The sequence below is a fragment of the Rhinolophus ferrumequinum genome, chromosome 16 (genome assembly GCF_004115265.2).
Source record: "Rhinolophus ferrumequinum isolate MPI-CBG mRhiFer1 chromosome 16, mRhiFer1_v1.p, whole genome shotgun sequence".
Classification (NCBI taxonomy): Eukaryota; Metazoa; Chordata; class Mammalia; order Chiroptera; family Rhinolophidae; genus Rhinolophus; species Rhinolophus ferrumequinum.
The window spans coordinates 42231467-42251018 of record NC_046299.1 but is presented as its reverse complement, the minus strand read 5'-3'; the positions used below and the strand labels follow the sequence as shown (position 1 = coordinate 42251018).

The 19552-nt window shown below is 39.6% G+C and overlaps 1 protein-coding gene across 2 annotated transcripts in view; it reads right to left on the bottom strand.

Annotated features, from left to right (window-relative positions):
• ARID5B (AT-rich interaction domain 5B) overlaps window positions 1–19552 on the bottom strand; it is a 172088-nt gene that overhangs the window by 27918 nt on the left and 124618 nt on the right. The window contains exons 1-4 of one of the 2 annotated variants that reach the window (XM_033130069.1): window positions 15957–16416; window positions 14390–14502; window positions 8208–8412; window positions 6224–6276 (exon numbers count right to left, since the gene is read on the bottom strand). In XM_033130069.1, the coding sequence (XP_032985960.1) occupies window positions 6224–6276; window positions 8208–8412; window positions 14390–14502; window positions 15957–15960 (375 nt within the window). In that variant the 5' untranslated portion in view covers window positions 15961–16416. Of the gene's footprint in view, window positions 1–6223; window positions 6277–8207; window positions 8413–14389; window positions 14503–15956; window positions 16417–19552 lie in introns of those variants that run through there. The other variant, XM_033130068.1, reaches the window with a different exon arrangement.

Below are 19552 nucleotides of genomic sequence, written 5' to 3'. Positions count from 1 at the left end.
CCACCTGGATAACTGCCTTCTGTACCAATATGCTTTCGTCATGCCTAATTATGCATTTGCTTAGGGTTTTTATTCTATTGTCCAATGTCCTCTCTGGATGCATATTAGCTTTACACCCCATCAAGGGCAGAACCAAGGTCAGCCTCCTGATATCTAACCCCCAAACCCAATCAGCTGGAAAGTTGGATGGAGCCAAGGTGCTGGTTTGATCAACTGTCTCATTAAGCTTCTTCAGGCCTCCTGGTCACGTTCATGTTTCAATCTGGCCTTCCATTTATTTTAGGTTTTTAAGAATACAAAGAAATTCTGGCTCATTGTTTCATAAAGACAATGGCCAAATTCATCCAGGTAGCTACCTCTCTTGGATGGTGCTTCCCCTGTTATCTCCCTCAAAGTCCTCGGGTAGAAGATAGGGCTTCAGGACATCAACCCATCTTCCACTGCTTCCTACCTTAGGGCACTGTGCCAAGTACAGAGGCATGAAGGTGCCAGGGGCAGGATGGAGAACTGAGGGTGGGGAGATACCATGAAAAGAGAGAGATGTTACAGCTTTCAAGGGTTCATAATATAGCAGGAAGCACAACCCCCTACAATTAACCATAAAGCAAGATGAAAAACTGAGCAGACCACACCCAGGTAAAATAAACCAATCTGAGTGCCTGTGAGACTTAATCTCACTTTGAAGATACTTGACAGTTACTTCGTTCCCTACTGTGGTAAGACCCAAGAAAGTCTATGAAAAGCAGTCTTCACCTTTTATGTTCATATAGTTTTCACTGCTTATAAATATAGTGGTTTTCAAACTGCTCTTTAGAACTCAGGTGGTGTTGTAAAGGTGGCCTGAAAGTAACTCTCCACAAAGCCCACCCCTGCCAAGAAAACTGGTCTAGTAAGTGGGAAAGGAATTGTCCCTTCCACAATTTTATTTGATGAAAATATCCTGTCACTTAAAAAAATGGAAAAATCGTTTTAACCCAAGGCACGGTTTTAGAGACTTGATTTCACTGCCTTTGAGGTTGCAGAAATGAAATAATCATGGAATTTTTGTGGCCTGGTGAGGAAACAGCAATCAGAAGTCTTTTAGGATTGTAGTGTTTCCATGGCATAAAAATGTGTAGAAAATAGAGTCAAAAGGAGAGTTTCCCTGAAAGCAGTGTTGCCCAGGCTGCTCTGAGAAATAGCCTCTTTCTCAGGACACCTTGAGGGCGGACTGAATTCAAGGAAGATGACTTTTTTTCCTGGTAGTACTCCAGGAACTGGAGCTTTTCAAAACTACATGACATCATCTTTGGCCTTGAGAATTTTGAGTTAAGCAAGAGGCTTTGTCTGTCCAGAGAACTAGAGTTAGATTCAGCGGATGTCTTTAGATGATGTCAAAGCCTAATCCTTCCAGCAAGAAGACAAGTGACTTCTTCTTCCAGATGCAAAGTAATGGTCATCTCACCCATGGAGCAAGATGGGCTGCTAGTAGACATTCTTAGAAGGTACCACTTGCGTCGTCTTCTGCCTCTGGGATAAGATTTATTCAAGACCCATTTCCCTATTCTATTAGGTTGGTGCAAAAATAATTGCCGTTTTTACAATTATTTTTAACGTTTTAAACCACAATTATTTTTGCACTAACCTAGTATTACCTTCTCTCCAGATCATGCCCTTGGCACATCAGGAAATGGTTAGCCAAACAGAAAACAGTTTAGCAAACCATCCTCAACATGCTGCATCCTGGTAATACCTCAAGCTCCTCTGTAAGTTTTAACTGCTTCACCAGAGACTAAAGTGCAGGCCTCTCAGTCCATCAGCAACACTTTACCACGTTATGCTTCTTCAACTGTAGGTGCCCATACGCTAAAATGTTTAGAAGGAGAAGTTGGACATATGACTACAAAGGAAGGGTCCTCACTGCCAACTAATCCAAATGCCAGGATAAGGTTTTTTAGGAAACAATCTCTAAACGTAAGGCCAAAGAGACACAATACACATTTCCAACCAAGGCGGGGAGGCCATGAGAACTGAATACAGCCATTGGTCGAATGCTCTAAAGGCTTAAAATGAAACTTCTGCTCATCTTTCTTTTTTTTTTAAATTCAATTTGAGGGTTGTAAAGAACTGAAACGAAATAATCCATAATCCACAATTCAAACCAGAAGGTCTGAAATAGTTTATAACCACAAACAAAAACAAACCGATTAAAATGGCCTCTTTCTATATACCCTGAAGGAATTCCAGAGATGTCTTTATCTAATCACAAGTTAACAGCAGAAGAGATACATCTACGAACTTTAAACTTGACATTTTTCACTATTACTGAATACTTACATCATTCAGACTCCTTAACCCAACTCCTAAATTCACACATTTTATCAAGAATCGTATCAAGTCTCAGCTAGTAACAGTTTACCTTCTAAGGATCATATAGGGTACAAAGGACTAACTGAAAGATGCGACTAACGAAGGTAGGTTATTAGATCCTTTTTCCGACACATCGCCCAAAATATGTAGAAAGCATTCTAGATACGTAAGAGATTGCTGGGAATGGCAGGCACAAAGAATCATCTTTTATGAATCTCTTTCCTTCCAGCGGTATTATTGAGGTTGAAACAATTGTGTACAAAATTCTCAGTAGGTCAGAATTTGAAGAATGCCATGACGAACCCCCAAGCAACTCATTTCATTTTGTGCCTCAGTTTCCTCATTTGTAAAATGAAGGTATGGACTGGCGCATGGCAAGGATCTTTCTCTGCACAAAAGTCAATTCATAAAAAAATGAAGTGTGACGGTGACACACTTTGATACACTTTTCCTTAGAGTCCCAATGTACATTATCACTTTACCACATGGAAAAACATTCGTTGGAAACTTTGTGCCGCTTTTGAGCCAACAAAATGTTAATATGCTGACATGTTTGTTTAGTAATAGCATGCAGATAACTTTCTAATCTTTGATACTTGACTTAAATGGCAGCCGCGTTTTGAAGCTATGACCCACGAGGACGAGTAGGCTAAGTGTTAATAATCACTGCTAGCATTAGCTTTGAATTAGCATCACCTGGGCAGCTTAAGAAAGAAAAAAAAAGGATTCTCAGGTTCTTAGGCCTAAGTCCCACCACAGAATTAATATTTCAGTGTGGAAGCTTAGACAACCCTTACATTTTAAAGTTCCCCATTGAAAATTTGAGCCTCGATTGTTGAGTAGCCTTTGGGAACCAGTGATCTAGAAGATTCTAAGATCTCTTTTGAGCTCTAACTGACAAGTCTACACTAGCTCTGGTATCAGATAATCTCACAGATAAGTGTCCTCTGGTAACACTGTGATGACAATTTAAGTCCTCAGACTTTGGATATTATTCATCCATCTTCTGGACTAACTTCAAAACTGAATCCTCACCGAATCCTCACAGTTCTATTAGTCAAAATATACCAAGAGAAAAATGCATTTTGTACTTAGGAGGTTCAAAAGCTTAAATGTAGAATGGGCGTGGCAAACTTACTAAATGCCTACAGGACCAACAGGTAGTATAAGGCATTTTTTAAAAAGAAGGAAGGGAAGGAAGGAGGACGGAGGGAGGGAGGGAGGAGAAAAATCCCACCGATTGGTTTCATCCAGTTTATGGCCCCACATGTAGATTTTATAGAAAGACAGCTCTGTAGATTCACTGTCTGAAATGAGATGTCAAAATTGGGAGTGTTGTGAAGAATGGCAGGGACCCAATGAACCATAAGGGAGTTGAAGGGTAAATTGAGAGGGAAGAAGGAAAAGGACAATCCCGGAGAGGTTGCCAGTCCTCGTGTGGCTTGGCTGAAGAGACATAAAGCTTATAACCAAAAGATAAAAGGCAAATTCCAGTCTGGTTTTCCATATTCCTCCATCCCACCCTCTCTCTACTTTACTCCACCTATACACACAGTGAGAGCAGAATAAGTGGCAAAGCCTAACACTTAGCTTGTTATCAGTCTTGCATGTGTTCCCTGCTCCGCTGCCTACTAAATAACTCCAGGGCCCAGCATCCTAGGTCTCTCCTCACTTGGTTCCATCCTTCTCTCTGGACTCCCCTTCACAGTCATTTGTTCCAGTCACTTAGTCACTCTATTTTAAATTACTCAAACTCTCTATGCCCAACTTTATTCTACCTCCACATTTTATTTCCCCGTTTGATTTTCTATTCCTGGAAGGCCATGATTTTCCATGTCTAAATTCCATCCATTCTCCAAAATTCTGCTCAAATGGCACCAGAGCCATAAGTTTTCTTCCCTCATCTTTAAATGAGGAAGTACTTTACCTGAACAGGGTACTGATCTTTCTCCACCTTGTATTATAATGCCCACCTTTCCTGGATAGTAAGCAACTGGAACCACTGGCCTTGGTATTTTTCCATCTCCCAGCGTCCAATACAATGCATTGTACACATATGACACTCAGTAAATAAGTGTTTAGGTGATTTACTAATTGTGTGGTCATTCATTCATTCATTCATTCATTCAACAAAAAAATAAGTACAGTTTGTTCAAAGAGTATTGCAAATGCCCTGAAACTTATCAAAAGTTTTTTTTTGTACTTTCTATATAAACTTGCTGTTACATGGGGAAAAAAATCCTTGTGAAGATACAGAAGATATAAACGCAGGAAAAACTGATTCTGTAAAATTTGCTGGCATTCTCCCTATCAGTGAATAACAACGAGTTCCTGGGTTTAAAAATACATTCCATAATATTGTGCAGTTTCATGTAACTTATCTGTAGTCACAGTTCATAAAAATGTGTATTCCTATTCTTAATATTAAAGGTTAGACATAAAAGTCTATAGAGTATGGGGTTGACTCCTAAATTTATGAGACTAACTCAATAAGTTATCATCTTTTTCAAATGGGTAAAAACCATAATTAGCTCAAGATTTTGCAAAACTATGAGTCAAAGTGGCAAGGAGTCAATCTCTTTGTCCCATCACAACAGATCCAATCAAGTGAAAAGTTACACGACTTATTTTTACATAGGGCACTTGATAAAACAAATATTTTAAGTAAATTCACATCTATGAAGTGCACATTTTACATGTAATTCATATTAGTATTATAGTTCCTTATAAACATATATGTATAGTCCATATATTAAATAAACATATTACATGCACGTGTACTCACATCAAAGAGTTTTTAGTCAGAATTCACAGCAGATATCTCTACAGTAAACACCAGATTATCTGAATCATATAATGCTTGCCATCTTTTTCCGTCCCAAGCCCCTGACATCAAACCATTATATTAGTTTGTGAAACAATATGCTGTATCTGGCCAGAAACACTAGTTATTATGTTTGGGCTAAAATGAATTTCATTTTCTTGACTTTGTGTCTCTCACTGTCATTTTTCTATGAACAGAGATATCCCAGGTTGCTTTGTAAGGAAAGAAAAAACAATTTCTTATTCAATTGTAGAAGAAACTGCACAACTTAATCTGATCATTGTGTGAAGGAGAAAATATTTCCAATGACGACATCTTCCTTCGTCAATTGATTTTACTACAGATGTCATCTCTGTGTGGTATATTAATGCAACTCTTTCTTCTTCTTTCAAGATTTTAATCTTAGTTTGCTGCTCTAACACTTTATTTGGTTCAAAATACATGCTGTAAAAATCCATGGCCATCAAATTTTCCTGTGGGCTAAAAATAACCCATTCCTGTCAGTTAGAATTAGCTGATAAAGAGTGTCAGAGACTGTTCTGAATAAGTTTGATAACTTCCTGTTTATGCAGCATTGACCCTTGTCTAATAAAGCCTCTTTGCCCTAGAATGAGAGGAGATTCTGCTGCATTTTATTCCTTAATGGCCAATACTGATTACTTTTGAAAGCCTTTAATACATTTCCCATATTAGACATGAACAGACGTCAGGTATGTTGCCAAGGGAAATTTCTTTTATGCAATCTTGGCTTGTTGTACAATAATAGCCCTTTCTCAACATGGGAAAAAATTACAGACCCAACTAATTTCCCTGACAGAGGAGAGTTACATATGTTTTCCACTTGTAGTTTTTACGACAAGTTTACAGTTTTGCCAAACCTGGAACTAATTGGGATTCTTTCCAAAAGTAGCCCAATAAACCCCCAAAAGTGCAGAGCCATTTGAAAAGGCAGTCAATGATGGTTTGCTTTTGCATTTTCTCCATTTTGGTCAAAGGGGTTGGGGGAGTTAGATTGCAAAATTATTTCATTTAAGTTGCTTAAACACTTACTGTTTCATATCCTCCCAGTTTTTGAGCAGCTTGAAACATAGTCCAAAGGTTAACTGTTAGAGGGACAATAAGTATTTAGATAAGCATTGCATTAACATATTTCCAAGAAATGTCAATTAAAACATTTTGTTTTTCAATGAGAAAGAGAAAAAAAGAAATACTAACATACCCGAGAGAGCTAAGTTCTTAGCAAACAATTTGCCAAAGAGCATTCAAAAACAGGATATATTATTACCACTTAAAATATTTCTTAAGAAACAGTCACAAATATGGAAATGGTTCTACTTTTAGGATAAAGGACAACACAGTTTTTGTCCTGTTGCCATCAGCAGACCAAGAGAAGCTAAGTTACAGCGTCCTTGGGAAAACTGTGGATTTTCAAAATTGGGGTTGGTCTTGTTCAACCCTTAGAAAGGAGCCATTGATTAAATGGTAATATATGCTTCCTTCGGATAGGAACTCTCCAGAATCAATAAATAACAGCCACTTTAATATATGATTATCTTTTTAATAGAATGTCTGATGGCAGCACTATATTAAAAGCTCATATCGTATTTCACTAACATGTGGTGCCTTGCAATGAGTAGGAAAACAAATATTTCACCCTTGAGGCAGCAGTGATACAACAGATCAAAGGGAAGGAAGATACTCGATCACAGAGGAATTGAGTCATGAGTCCACTTAGTCCCCTAACTTGTCTGTGTGATGTTGCAAAAATATTTTTTTTAAAAACAGATTTATCTTTACAGGGTTTGCATATGTTTACGCTGTTAAACAACTATGCCAAACTGCTAGCAACCCTGTTCATTTGTACCAAATACCATGGAATGGGACTGCTATGAATTTGATACTTTTACAAGAGGGGAAAATTGAACTTCAAGTAATTCCTTGGTAAGAAAAATGAAGAATAAAATTAAAAAAAAATTTTTTTAAAGACTCTTTGATACAACACGTTTGAAAAGCTTCATTGAACCTTGCACTATTTCAAAGCTATCAAGAGCCCTGCCTCGGCCTTGATTTAATCTGAACCAATGCATAATGCAACAAAGCTGTTCATAGTACATTAATTTTACTTCTATTTCCAGCAACCAGTTTTCAGACAAACATTGTAATCATTCGTAGTTATATAAGTTTATAATGGCTGCAAGTGTTCTCTTGCAATCAGTGCCAATTGCTATTAGGTATGTAAATTGTTATGTAAAACATGCAGGTTTGACATTCTTCATCAAAATGACACATGGTTTTAATCTAGGAAGATATGTTTGGAGAAAATACTACTTCAAGCCAGGGGCTCATGCTTTGTGTGCCACAAAATCCAGACAGAGGCAAAATATATATTCATTTGTGAAATAAGGACAGGATCTGGGTTTCTTCTTTTTTTTATATGGAATTCTGCTCGGCTATGAGTTCCCTGTTCTATTTAAAAATACATGAAAACACTTAAATGTACGTACATGTCAAAGTAATTCAAAATTGGGCCCTTGGTTCAAATTTGTGTATTTCTTGTTTCCTCTGAAGTCATCAGGTTTTTGTTATCTCTTAACAAATTTGGGGCGTAGGAAATATGTTTTCTCTTTGTTGTTGTTTTGTCCACCTTTAAATATCCTCCTTTTAAAAGCTGTCTTTTCACAGGCAACATCTGTGCCTGATAAAGCTACGTCATATTATTATCTCAGAAGAAAGGCGTTACAGACACTCAAGATTGACAAAACAGAAAATGAGAAACTTTCAACATGTCTATTTCCAGTCATAATCAGTGGATTCAAGCCTATAAATATCTCACTGCCCCAGAAGGGAACAATGTAGCGGAAAGAGGCAGGGAAAAAAAATTCCTGGCTTGGATGATTTGTATATTTAGTATAAACAGAGATCATCATCCCCAGATTAGGATTTCAACATAATCCTGAGTCAAAATATACTTTTTTTTCAATTCAAAGAATCTGAGCAGTTTCAATATTTCAAAAATGAAAACCAGGATACTTACTCTGTTTGAAACCTAAATAAGGTATTCGTTCTATTGGCGTCTTCCTTTCTTTCATGTATTTATAAAGTGCAACCAGGAAGGCCTGCTCGTCCGCCCTGCACTCTTCACCAATGGAAACCTTTGGTTTTTCTTCATTTGAGACTTTTTTACAGTTATTGTGGTTATTCTTCGGCTTGGTCAAGGCAGACCTGGCCTCACATTTTACCTGGAAAAGGGAAAAAATGCCACATCAAATCAAGCACAGCCCTGGAATGCTTACAAAGACATAGCTAGCGACACTTTTCACTGAGTGGGAAGGGTGAACTAATAAATTACCTTCGCCCTGAAATAGCTTTTTAGAGGCATCACTGAATATGAATTGTCTTATTCCGGGGGACGGTAAATTTCTGTCAAGGGCCAGATAGCAAATATGGTAGACTTTTGGGCCATGATAGTCTCTGTCGCAACTACTCAACTCTAGTGTGAAAGTAGTCACAGATATTATGTAAATGAGTGTGGGTGTGTCTCAATAAAGCTTTATTTATAAAAACAGGTGGCCAGTGGGCCATAGTTTGCCAAACTGTGCCCTCCTCTTTTAGACTCCTTGTAAGTATGTTGATGTGAAACCAGAAACTGTTTTGCATCTGGTGGGACGATTCTCCTGCCTCTTTCTTTATACACTTTATTTTCCTTAGGGACACCATCTGTTAATGTCATTGAGCAAACCCTGCCTTCTTAATAAATAGTCGTGTATTTCACACTTTGTACCAAAATGAAAGACAAGTTGATTTCTTCATAGTAAACTGATCTTGTTGCTAGTCTTTCCAGCAACCTAGACACACATGTTGATGCCAGCTGATGTTGGCATCAGGAACATCAGCAAAGTCTCTGCTGTCTGTCGCCTGAACGTGAAGCCGGATCCACCCTCAGTAGGAAACAGAAGATCCCACTCTTTAATGAGGGCATCTTGCTTTTCAGTCAGCTCTGAGAATATAATAGGAGATGTGAACTTGCCACAAAGGAAAGAGGAGAGGTCAGCTGAAAACCCAAGAAGAGTAAGTGGAAAGCTCCATAATTAAAAAATAAATGGCGTTAATGCTCCAGATGTTCTTCCTTCCACACTCTAGGCGAATATAGAACTTGGCATACTGAGCGGCTAACCTAATGTTCCCTCCTCACTGCCATGTTCTACAAGAGGCCTTTGATGGTTGTTAAATATAACGCTAAGTTGCTGAGCTATTTTAATTGTAAAAGGGGGAAGTACAAAGGGTCAGATTTTGAGTTCAAGTGTGCCCATGGGGAATGTGTACATTCCAATATTCTTTACATCTCCATATCTAACATCGGAGAGAAGAGGGCAAGTGCTGGGGAAATATGAATAAAAATGTCCCACATATTCAACATTTTCCATTTCAGGTTTTTGACCCTTCTTTTTCTTTCCCTTCAGATTCACCTTCCCAAGCACTAAGAATAAAAGGGTATGCTTATTTATTAAAGGGAACAATATCTTTTAAAGGTTTTTTCTTTATTGCTTAGTCTCTCAAGTGAACATGCTAGTTTAATATCTTTAGACTGGTCCTGTTAAAAATAAAACTTCCTGCACAACTCATTCAACTGGGTCTCTAGATAAGATTTTAATTTTTAAGGGGCTGTGGAAATGGTATTAAAACATTTTTCCATGTAGAATTTTTACTTATAGAATTTTCAAACTTTAGTACATTGCGACATTATATTAAGGTGAACATCCTATGAAACGTTATGCTGTCATCATTTTTCACTGCCAAATTTTAGATTGTTGAGTCTAAAGTTCTGATGAAATCTATTAATTTCATGGCTTTTTGAAACCATAAAATCACTCCCATTTTAATCTGTATTGCCCCCAACCTTTTTTGGTGTAGCCAGGCTGTATTTAAGGTATTTTTAGGTATTATCTCATTTCATGCTCACAACTCTAATGAGGTAAGTTATTCTTCTCATATTAGAGGCAACAGAGGTACAGAAAGGATGAGCAACACATACATGATCACAAGATCATGTCCAACTTAGTAAGTGTCGAGCTTGGGATTTGAACCCAGGTAGTCTCACTATAGGACTCATGATGTTAAACACTATACTTTACTGACACTCCTATAAAAATATTAAATTGGTAGTCAAAACATACTTCCAATTAGAAAGCATACCTATGACTCAGCTTACAAAACCTACAGCTTGGAAATGTGATTTATTCTGGTTTTCAAAGTATAAAAGACCTACGTTCCTTCTGCCGTCTTTTGAACAAAGGGAAGGAAACCACTATGAACCAAGCACCTACAATGAGCTGGAGATAGTGTTGTGGGCTTCACAGAGTCCACCTGATGTGCATTCGACTCATAAATGGCAGGTATTCAGCCTCATTTTACAGTCGCAGAAACTGAAGTTCAGCAAGGTTATGTATTTTGTCATTTGGCTAATGCGAAGCAGAACTCTGAGTTTAGAACTCAGGTCTCTCTCACTCCAAACCCCAATCTTGTACAAACAGGAGTAGATGTGAGGTTTGGATAAAAAACAGGCTAAGTGATAATAGGCAATTTATTTATATTATTAGATCAGAAACGCCACTATTCAGGGAATACAAGGAGGGTCCCTCAGCATTTAGATATCTGCCTAAGCATCGGCCTCACCTGTACAGAAACTACCCAGAAACAGAAGGAAAGTGCCGAGGGGGTGCACAAATCAGGCCCAAAGTCACTCAGACTCCTTGCTTTATAGAAAAGACTCCAGGTGAAGCCAGACTGCCACCTTTGAACTCCATCATGAACCTCCGTGGGCTTCCCACCAGGTTTCTCCTGGGAGGCCGGGTTCTTCCTAAGAAGGGAATAGTAGCTTTTTTTCTTAGACTGTCTCGTCATACAGTTCTTCAGTTAACATAAATGACCCTTTAGGGTATTATTCTGTTTCAGGGTAGAACCAGGCCAAGTTCCTTTCTACATTTACTTCACATTTACCCAAAACGTTCTCAGCATTTTCACTGACTGAAATATTAAATGGGAGCTAGTCCTCATGCTGACCTTGAGAAAGACTAACTTTGTGATGGGAACAGTTAATTACTAGATCTGTTTTTCCCAACCTGAACGCCTTGTATTTGTTGAGTTCACTAAGAGCTTTGGGGTTTCCAAAGTGATTGAGGAAGCGCTAATTAAAGAATCCACATTTAACGTTTTCAATGAACCACCACCTATTTGATATTAACCACATCCTTTCACTGGATTGAGTTATAACTAATCCAGCTTTCAACTGGGGCAGCAAGATGTGCTGAACCAGCAGGAAATAAGCTAGAGTAATTTCAATTTGGTCACTAACTTGCTAAGAGACCCTCATTATCTTCCTCAGAAAAGTGGGAGGGATAAACCATGAGGGTAGTTTCTGAGAACCAAATGGGATGAAAAATATTGAAAATCACGAAGATACCACATTTGTGAAATTGAAAGTGTGTTTGTGATTTAAATGAAAGAACATATTGCACACCATGGTTTCCTATTTTACGTTCCTTTTAGAATACAAACCACCTGTTATATACTTCTGGCCTTTGGAAAGTGTTTACAGGATGTGAAAAGTCATTTGCCTTCTATTAGTGGAGGTCTTCCATTATAGACCTAGGCTGAGAAGATTTATCTTGTACAGATCACCATATGAACAAGCTTGGGCTTTAGATTGGCTGCTGCAAGATGATCCACAGGCAAACAGCAGTATTTGAGTTGGACACATTCATGACATCTTCAGAGAACCGATAGCCTCTTCCCCATGTGACTTTTGCAGTCTTTGGAAATTCTCAGAGTCTTGTAAAGCTAGTTTTCATGTTCACATTGAGAGTGCAACCTTGTGATGGTGACAGGCAAATGACTTGACTTGATTTTCTAGACGTGCACACAAGAAACCTAGTGGATTATCACCCTAAGAGCTCTGCTGTGTGACACAGCAGGCAGCTGGTACTTATCCATAGTTCAAAATGGGTCTGTTTGAGAAACTCTTGAAAATAACAGTCAAACAGCTCTGGGTCATAAAGCAAACTAACTGCCACTTGAAACGTTGCTCCCAGTTCAGCAAATGATCAGATGGTAGAGGCTTATGATCTCTACCGCAGCGTTTCGTGAGAAAAGACGATTTATGACACAAATGCCTTGTGTCATGGTTGTCCTGGCCCCAGATGTGGCTTGTTCATTCTGTAGGGATTTTACTCCAGTCTGTTGGTGCCAACAGGTAGGCACACCATACTTCATATGTACCAGGTTCTCTCTTCTATGTGAACTGGTCTTGCCTGACCCATTGGAGGCAGCCAAGGTAGGACTGTAAATCCAAGACTCCAAGAAGAGCTGGGCATTTAGACCAGTCCCCGAGAGCTGGCTGCAGCAGGACATCCATATAGTCACCTTTGAAACCAACGATGGAAGGATAATCCTCCTCCTCGTCAAGATTCTAAATGGCTGCACTGGTGGGAGGTAGGGTGAAAAAGATCACTTACAAAACCCCGGCTTGACTACTATCCCTCCTGACTTAAGAAGGATGAGTCAGTGAACATCAAATACAGAACAGGCTCCTGTTCTCTTCGATTTTGTGGATCCTAGTGTGAGTCCAAAGCTGCCTTCCATGAAGAGATATTGGAGGTGTGCATTCACGTCAATTGTATGAGTTTTAGAAAACTCCCAGAGGCATGCGTTGGTTGTGCTGGGCTCAGGTAAAGAACATGCTGGGATAAACACATGATGTCACCTCTTAAAGGTATAGGGCAATGTGCCAACACAAGACTGGCAGTACAAGCGCTGTTGAATGTTACAATCCTAAAACCTCACTCCATTCTTCAGTATCTTGCAAACCACATCATAGGGAATGAACTGTTCCTGCTGACATCCTTGTTCCTGCTGACATTCTTTAAGACCATGGAAGCCAAAGCCCTAGAGTGGTACTCCTAAGGCCAAGATGTCCAAATTACTAGAAAATGTCATACTTGGTGTCCAGGTGGACTCACTTTGCAGATGGTTAAATGAATAAAACAAAAATAACTTTAAGGAAACGCAGATTTGTTTTTAGGCAGAAAATATACATTTTTACTGGTTGATCTCTTTTTAACCCTTTGCAATCTTGGAAGCATGAAGAAATCCTAACCAAAAAGTCCTCAGAATTTCCTGATGAAACAATCATCCTTGAAGATAAGATTTATAGAATATGAATGTCTAGGATTTGCTTCATTACACTGGGAGAAGGTGTGGAGCGCATGGCAGAAAAATAGTAGATTTTTCAACACAGCACTGAATTCATGTTTTTCTACATCAGATTTTTCCAAATTCACCAATAATCAAAATGTCCCCACTTTCATAAGTTTAGTCCTTGGATCTGGAAACATGATATCAGTTGAAATCTGGTCTTCAATTCAGGTCCTAAATGGGGCTACTGCTGTCTTTGGTGAAGAAACAATACCTAAACGCAAACACCCATAAACAGAACCGTGGAAAGCTGATCCAAGCCCACCAAAGTCAAAAAGATAAGTCTAAAAATACAAAGTGACATTTCAAGCATGCACGTCCAAGATTCCAAAGAATGCTTAGGCCAAACGGGCCTGGATCCTGAAAAACAGTCTAGAATTTGGACCCTCATTCTGCATTAAGAAAGATTTTTGAAAATATATAAATGTATATATGGGTATAGGTATACATGTAAATATTTTACTACGTGTCTTGAATTTTACCCTAAGGTAAATTAGAGGTGATTTTGAAAAAGAAAAACCTAACAAAAGAGATTAATTCTAGCCATTTCTAATTTCATCCTCTATTAATCTCTGAACCATATTTAGCTGAACACATTCAGAAAGAGGATGGTTCAGCTGGTCTATTTTTGATACTAGCAGAGTAAAAACTATGTCATTGTGTCACCTACTATGAAATCTCAGCCTCAATGACGTGAGCGCTTAATCATCTGTCCTTTACCCAACAGGCCAAACTGGGAGGCGGGAAGTCTTTCGGTTGACTAATCAAATTGCCTACACTCCACCCCCACCCCTCACCCTTCACCACCCAGAGGAAGGGAGGGGGCAGGGACAGAGAGCTGTGAATACCAAAGTCAGATTTGGAATTGGAAACTGCCACTACGACACAAGAACAGAGAGAGCTAAAGAGAAAAAGGAACAAGTTTAAAATACAGCAAAACGAAAACCATGGAGTGAACAACTGTACCTTGGCAATGGCTTTGCCATCAGAATTGTTGTTGGAATCTTTTACAGCACTGAATGAATCTCTTCTCTGTGGGCATGATTTCTTTTTGCGTGGTCTCCCTTTAAGATTTGGCGCTGAAAACAAATGGAGAACAATTGATACACATTTTCACTGGCATGGGTTTCCTTATTAAAAACAGAGACTCTTCTTACAGTGCTCCCCACCACGTGTGCAGAGATATGTACACATCTCAGGTATCCAGCCCTCATTTTAGTCTTCTGTCTCTGAAAGATTGCATCTTGGAAGACCACACACATTCTGTACATCTTTCTTAAAGCTGATGTATTACACTTTGACATATCTAATTAATATAAATAAAATGAAGCCCTTAGCTAAAGGATGATAAGGAAAATGCACTTCCCCATTGTTAGAAAGGACATACAACATGCTGGGCTGAAAGACAGCCCCTGAACCAAGCTCCGAGATTATTCTTTGTTTTCTGTTTTACATTCTGTTTTCAGAAACCTAAGTGATATGTAAACCCATTATGGTATCATAGTAATGTCACATTTGAAAACAGCTCTCTTCAAAAGTGGAGACACCAGCATTTTCTCAAATTATGATACAAATTAGAGAGAAAGAACTATAGAAAGAGGCATTCATGATAACAATCTGAAAAATATTGTTACATGTATTTACTAATAATATTGCAACCAACATGTTTCAAATCTGAACAAACCTGGCAGATACATTTAAATCAGCACATTTTCTTTTCCATTTCAATGTATACATTTTTTATGATACTCTTCAGGGTTATTTAAAATAACTCGCAAAGATCACGCACACTGCGGTTAGACAGATTCCTTGGAGATTATGCTTTTTAAAAGCCATACACAAGATACAAATCAAAGTTACATTTCATCCTTGACGTTGAGCTTGAATCCCTTTCAGATCCACATAGAAAGTGGTGGGGGGGTGGGGGGGGGGGCGCAGAAAGGCTGCTGTTTACTGACTGCAACGGCTGGCTGTCCGGCATCAGCTTTCACATTTAACTTCATCAGTCACCCAAGTCAAACAAAAGTAAAACAAACCAACTAGCCCTTGAAGAATTCCAAACGAATGAATTATTATCCCCCAAGCAATTTCTTTCAGACCTTTCCAGGTACCCACAACTTTTTATTACTTTAAGGTATGATTGTGACAATGCCAAATCTGAACAACTGAAACCTCTTTAATTGTTATTAATCTTACTCACGTCACCCAGTTAATGAGTGGTTTTAGGACACTTAACATCGTACTCATCTCACAAACACAATTAATCCCACTAATTCAATTTTCTACTGTGGATAACAGTTGGCTGTTTCTAAAGCTCAGGAAAGCAAAGCTGCTTTATAATCAGGCAAAAGTTTAAAAAGTGGCTTTGGGGCTCCGGCTCAGGCCCCCCTCCCAAATCAGCTCTCCCTGTTCTCATTCCCCCCAAAAACACGTTTGTCTGAAAGTCCATCCCCCCCAAAACCAGCCTGGAATTATCAAAAGTAAACAAACAAGCTCACAAACACAAATCAAGCAAAGAGAAAGTAGCGATTACCCATTCCAGTCGACAAACATCTGCCTGATGATGTCTGTGCTCATGAAAGCTACAGCATGTGACTGACTTGCTTCCCGGCCACGTCCCTGGAAGTCTCCAGTCGACTTGGTGTGGATGTCAGCTTCCCTCCGAATGAGAGCCGCCAGGCTCCGCGCTCTGCTTACAACTCCCCTCCCCCGGCAGCTCCATTACTCATGTAAACACACAGCAGTGACTAGCACGGACTGTGTGGGATGAGCTCTGAGGACTTTGCTGGAGTTGCCAGACTGGCAGGGAGGACCCTGCTCTCTCCACCTCCCTCCCTCCTCGGGGTTGGTGATTTCATCTGGCCTGTTTTGTGGATCCTGACCTTCTGCTCCCCTGTCAGAGCCTGCTGCCACCTTCCAGGGCTGACACAGGAGCCAGGGTGTGGACTCCTGGTCTGAAGACAGTGGGGTAGCACAGAAGCGTTTCCACAACTGACCCAAGTGCTAAGACTTTAATGACCGCAGGGGGAAGGGTGTACTTTCAGGTCCCTTATCAAAATAATAGCAGAGCAAAAAGCTGACAGAAACAATCTTGGGGTAGGTCTGAGGCATTTTACAAAAAGAAACAAAACAATATCGCCTCTGTTCTAAGACTTGTTACTATGATCTTTCCTTCCTAACATTTTGGCAAAAAGCATTTAAACCTAAAAGGCATTTATTTCTAGAAGAGCTTTCAAATCCCAAAGGCCTTTTCGATAGAGAGAACTTGCATTGAACAGGCTGTTTTAAATAAAGACAAAAGTTCCAGGAACTGACAATATAAGTCATCTCCAAATCGGGTCTGTTTTCTCCATTCTTTGAGCTGTTTTCTGAACCCAGAGAAGCACATGTCCTTCCCCAGAAGATTCTGAGAATTACAAATTTAGAACACACTAGAACCTAATATTCTGGTCACACAAACTTCAACTCTAAATGGGATTTGGTCAAGAGAAAAAAAGCCTCTTGTTTCTAGTAAGGCAAGTACACTGACATTTCAGGTATGTTAGTTAAATCCCACCAATCACTCCAGTCTCAAAATCAAATACCTCTCTTAGTCTGCCTTCTGAACTCCTTCTCTGACCTTCTCTTATGCAGGGTATCACTCACTGTATTCTTTGTACTTCAGCTGTATTTTATGGCTTATTATTATACTAAATTGGAGAGTCCTTAAGGGCAGGATCAGGTCGGATTCATCTCTCATCTGTCCCAGCACACGCCCAGGAGGTGGCATTGCGTAATATGAATTTGTTGAATGAGAGAGTGACTAATGGAAATAAAGATGTCCACATATATCTCCTTTGTGTCTTCATGAGCTGGGCCTGCCAATCTGACCACATGTATACACTGGGCACCTGTAAAACTGCATTCACCTTTACAACTTAGCCTTGAGCGCTGGGAATAGAAACCAGTGACTTGAGTCCCACTCAGCTGTGGGAACTGAGACAGTAAACCTGTGGCCTTTGATTTCTGATTACTGTTAAGCCACTGTGCCTAGCATCTCAGGGAGCCATAATCTTGTCCCACGCAAGGAAAAAATGCCCTGAGGTGCAGATGTTCAAAGTCCCTGGGGGAGCGGAGCATGCAGGACTGGGTGGGATTCCCATCATACAATTTGAGACATTTTGGATCCACAAGAACCCAGGTGAAGCCAATTTGGGATGGAGGGGCTGGTTTTGGGGGAGAGTGAAAGTTCTGGTACCCCAGCTACATTATTTTTTCCTACAGTGTCAAGACAAATCATTGGCTAGTGCGTGACTAAAAATAAAGGCTTTATGGTAAGGTGGTGGTCAGGGGTGGGGAGGCGACTCTGGTCTTTAATTCTTTTATGGAAACTCCATCTTGTCCCAGCTACCCTGGATCAACCTAAACCTGCCTTCCCCTTGAAAGCTAAGGGCTACACACCTACTGAGAGAACCGAAGTCCTAGATTCCAGTATTACACCAGCTCTAGTGCTTTAGATGAGACTGATCTCTCGCAACAAAGCCATTCTGGAAAGCCAGCAGTATGCTGACCAATAGCATAACTGACTCAAGTCATTTCTACTTCAAAAAAAAAAAAAAAATAGGGTGAAGCAATAAATGCAGTTAGTTACTTTTCCATGTGTATATAACCCACTAACCAACCCTGGCCTGGTTCATTCATAGAATACTGTCAACACTCTTTCCACGAATGTATTCAATACTATACATGAATAATAATAGCTGATACTTGCTGAGCACTTTCTCTGTGCCAGCCAGCACTTAGCACGCAACCTCATTTAAAACTCACAAGTCAATAGGAAGGTGCGACTATTAACCCCATTTTAGAGACCAGGAAACTGAGATAGAGAGGAAACTTCTCGTGTAGGTCACACACCACTGGTTACTGGTAGCAGAAAGATTCCAGCCCATGCAACTGGACTTTATCCAGAGCCCCTGCTTTAAGTAATTTCTCTCTAGCAGACAAACACACACACATACTCGGTCTCATAATGAGGTATTTATGTTACTGAGCTGGCAGTCTCCAGGGAGCTTTCCCCAAAGGAAAACACTCTCAAACACCACATAGCACGAAGGTGCTGCAGCCCATCTCAGGCAGCAAACAGCATCCCACAGACTTGACAGACAGCAGGGTCACCATCAGTCCTGACGCAGCAGTAGGTAAAAAGACTTCCACTGAAGCCCGAGTTCCAATAAAACTTAATCAGAGCACTATGCACATTACTCCCTTGCAGTAGGCCAAAACTGCCTCTGCTGCCTCATCACTGAAAAGATCTCTGTGGTTTTTCAAAAATCTTTCCTCTCTGACTGCCCATCTGTTCCTCTTACTCAGTGCCATGAAATTAACAAGTATTCACCTTTGTGAAGTCACTGCTATTTCTATAGGTGTTAATTCCAGGAGAATCAGTGATAGCCAATGCTCCAGGCTACTAGGACAGCTAACCTGTGTGTTTTCTTTTGAGTTTTCCTTTTTTTTTTTTTTAAAAAAAAACCTCTTTCACATATTGATGAATTAGTGTCTTTTTAAAGACAATATAGCAAAACAAGTTTTTGTGTTTTTTTTCTGAAAGTGTCTAGAAGCCCAGAGTTGCAGGCATTCATTTATATATTTGCTTCACAATGGGTTCTCACAAGTTATGTGTCAGCGCAGGTGTAGGAAACTTTCATCTCAACCCCAACTCTTGCAATAATAATAATAAAACAAAGGAAATGTAACCAGTTACTGGCAAAGTAAATTGCTTTTGGCTTAAAAGCAATTTTTTTTCAAACTGTTTTTTTCAACTGTGTTCTTCCTGTCATGCCCTATTCCCTCTCTCTCTCTCTCTCTCTCTCTCTCTCTCTCTCTCTTTCTCTTTAATAACATTTATGCTCTTGGAAATACCATGAAGATAAACTGCTATAAAAGCTGGATTGACTCATCAGTTAACAACTCTTTCATCTCATTTTGTGGAGAGGATTTTGTTGCCAACGCAGCTACATATTCTCTCGAGAAATTCTTTGTGATCTTCCACTCAGAGAAAGGACTTACTTGTTGGTGGGGACTGGAATTAGGAGAATGGAAAACCAGTCATCGTTTTCCTTCGAGTTTGACCCCCAAGGTTAATGTCTAGAG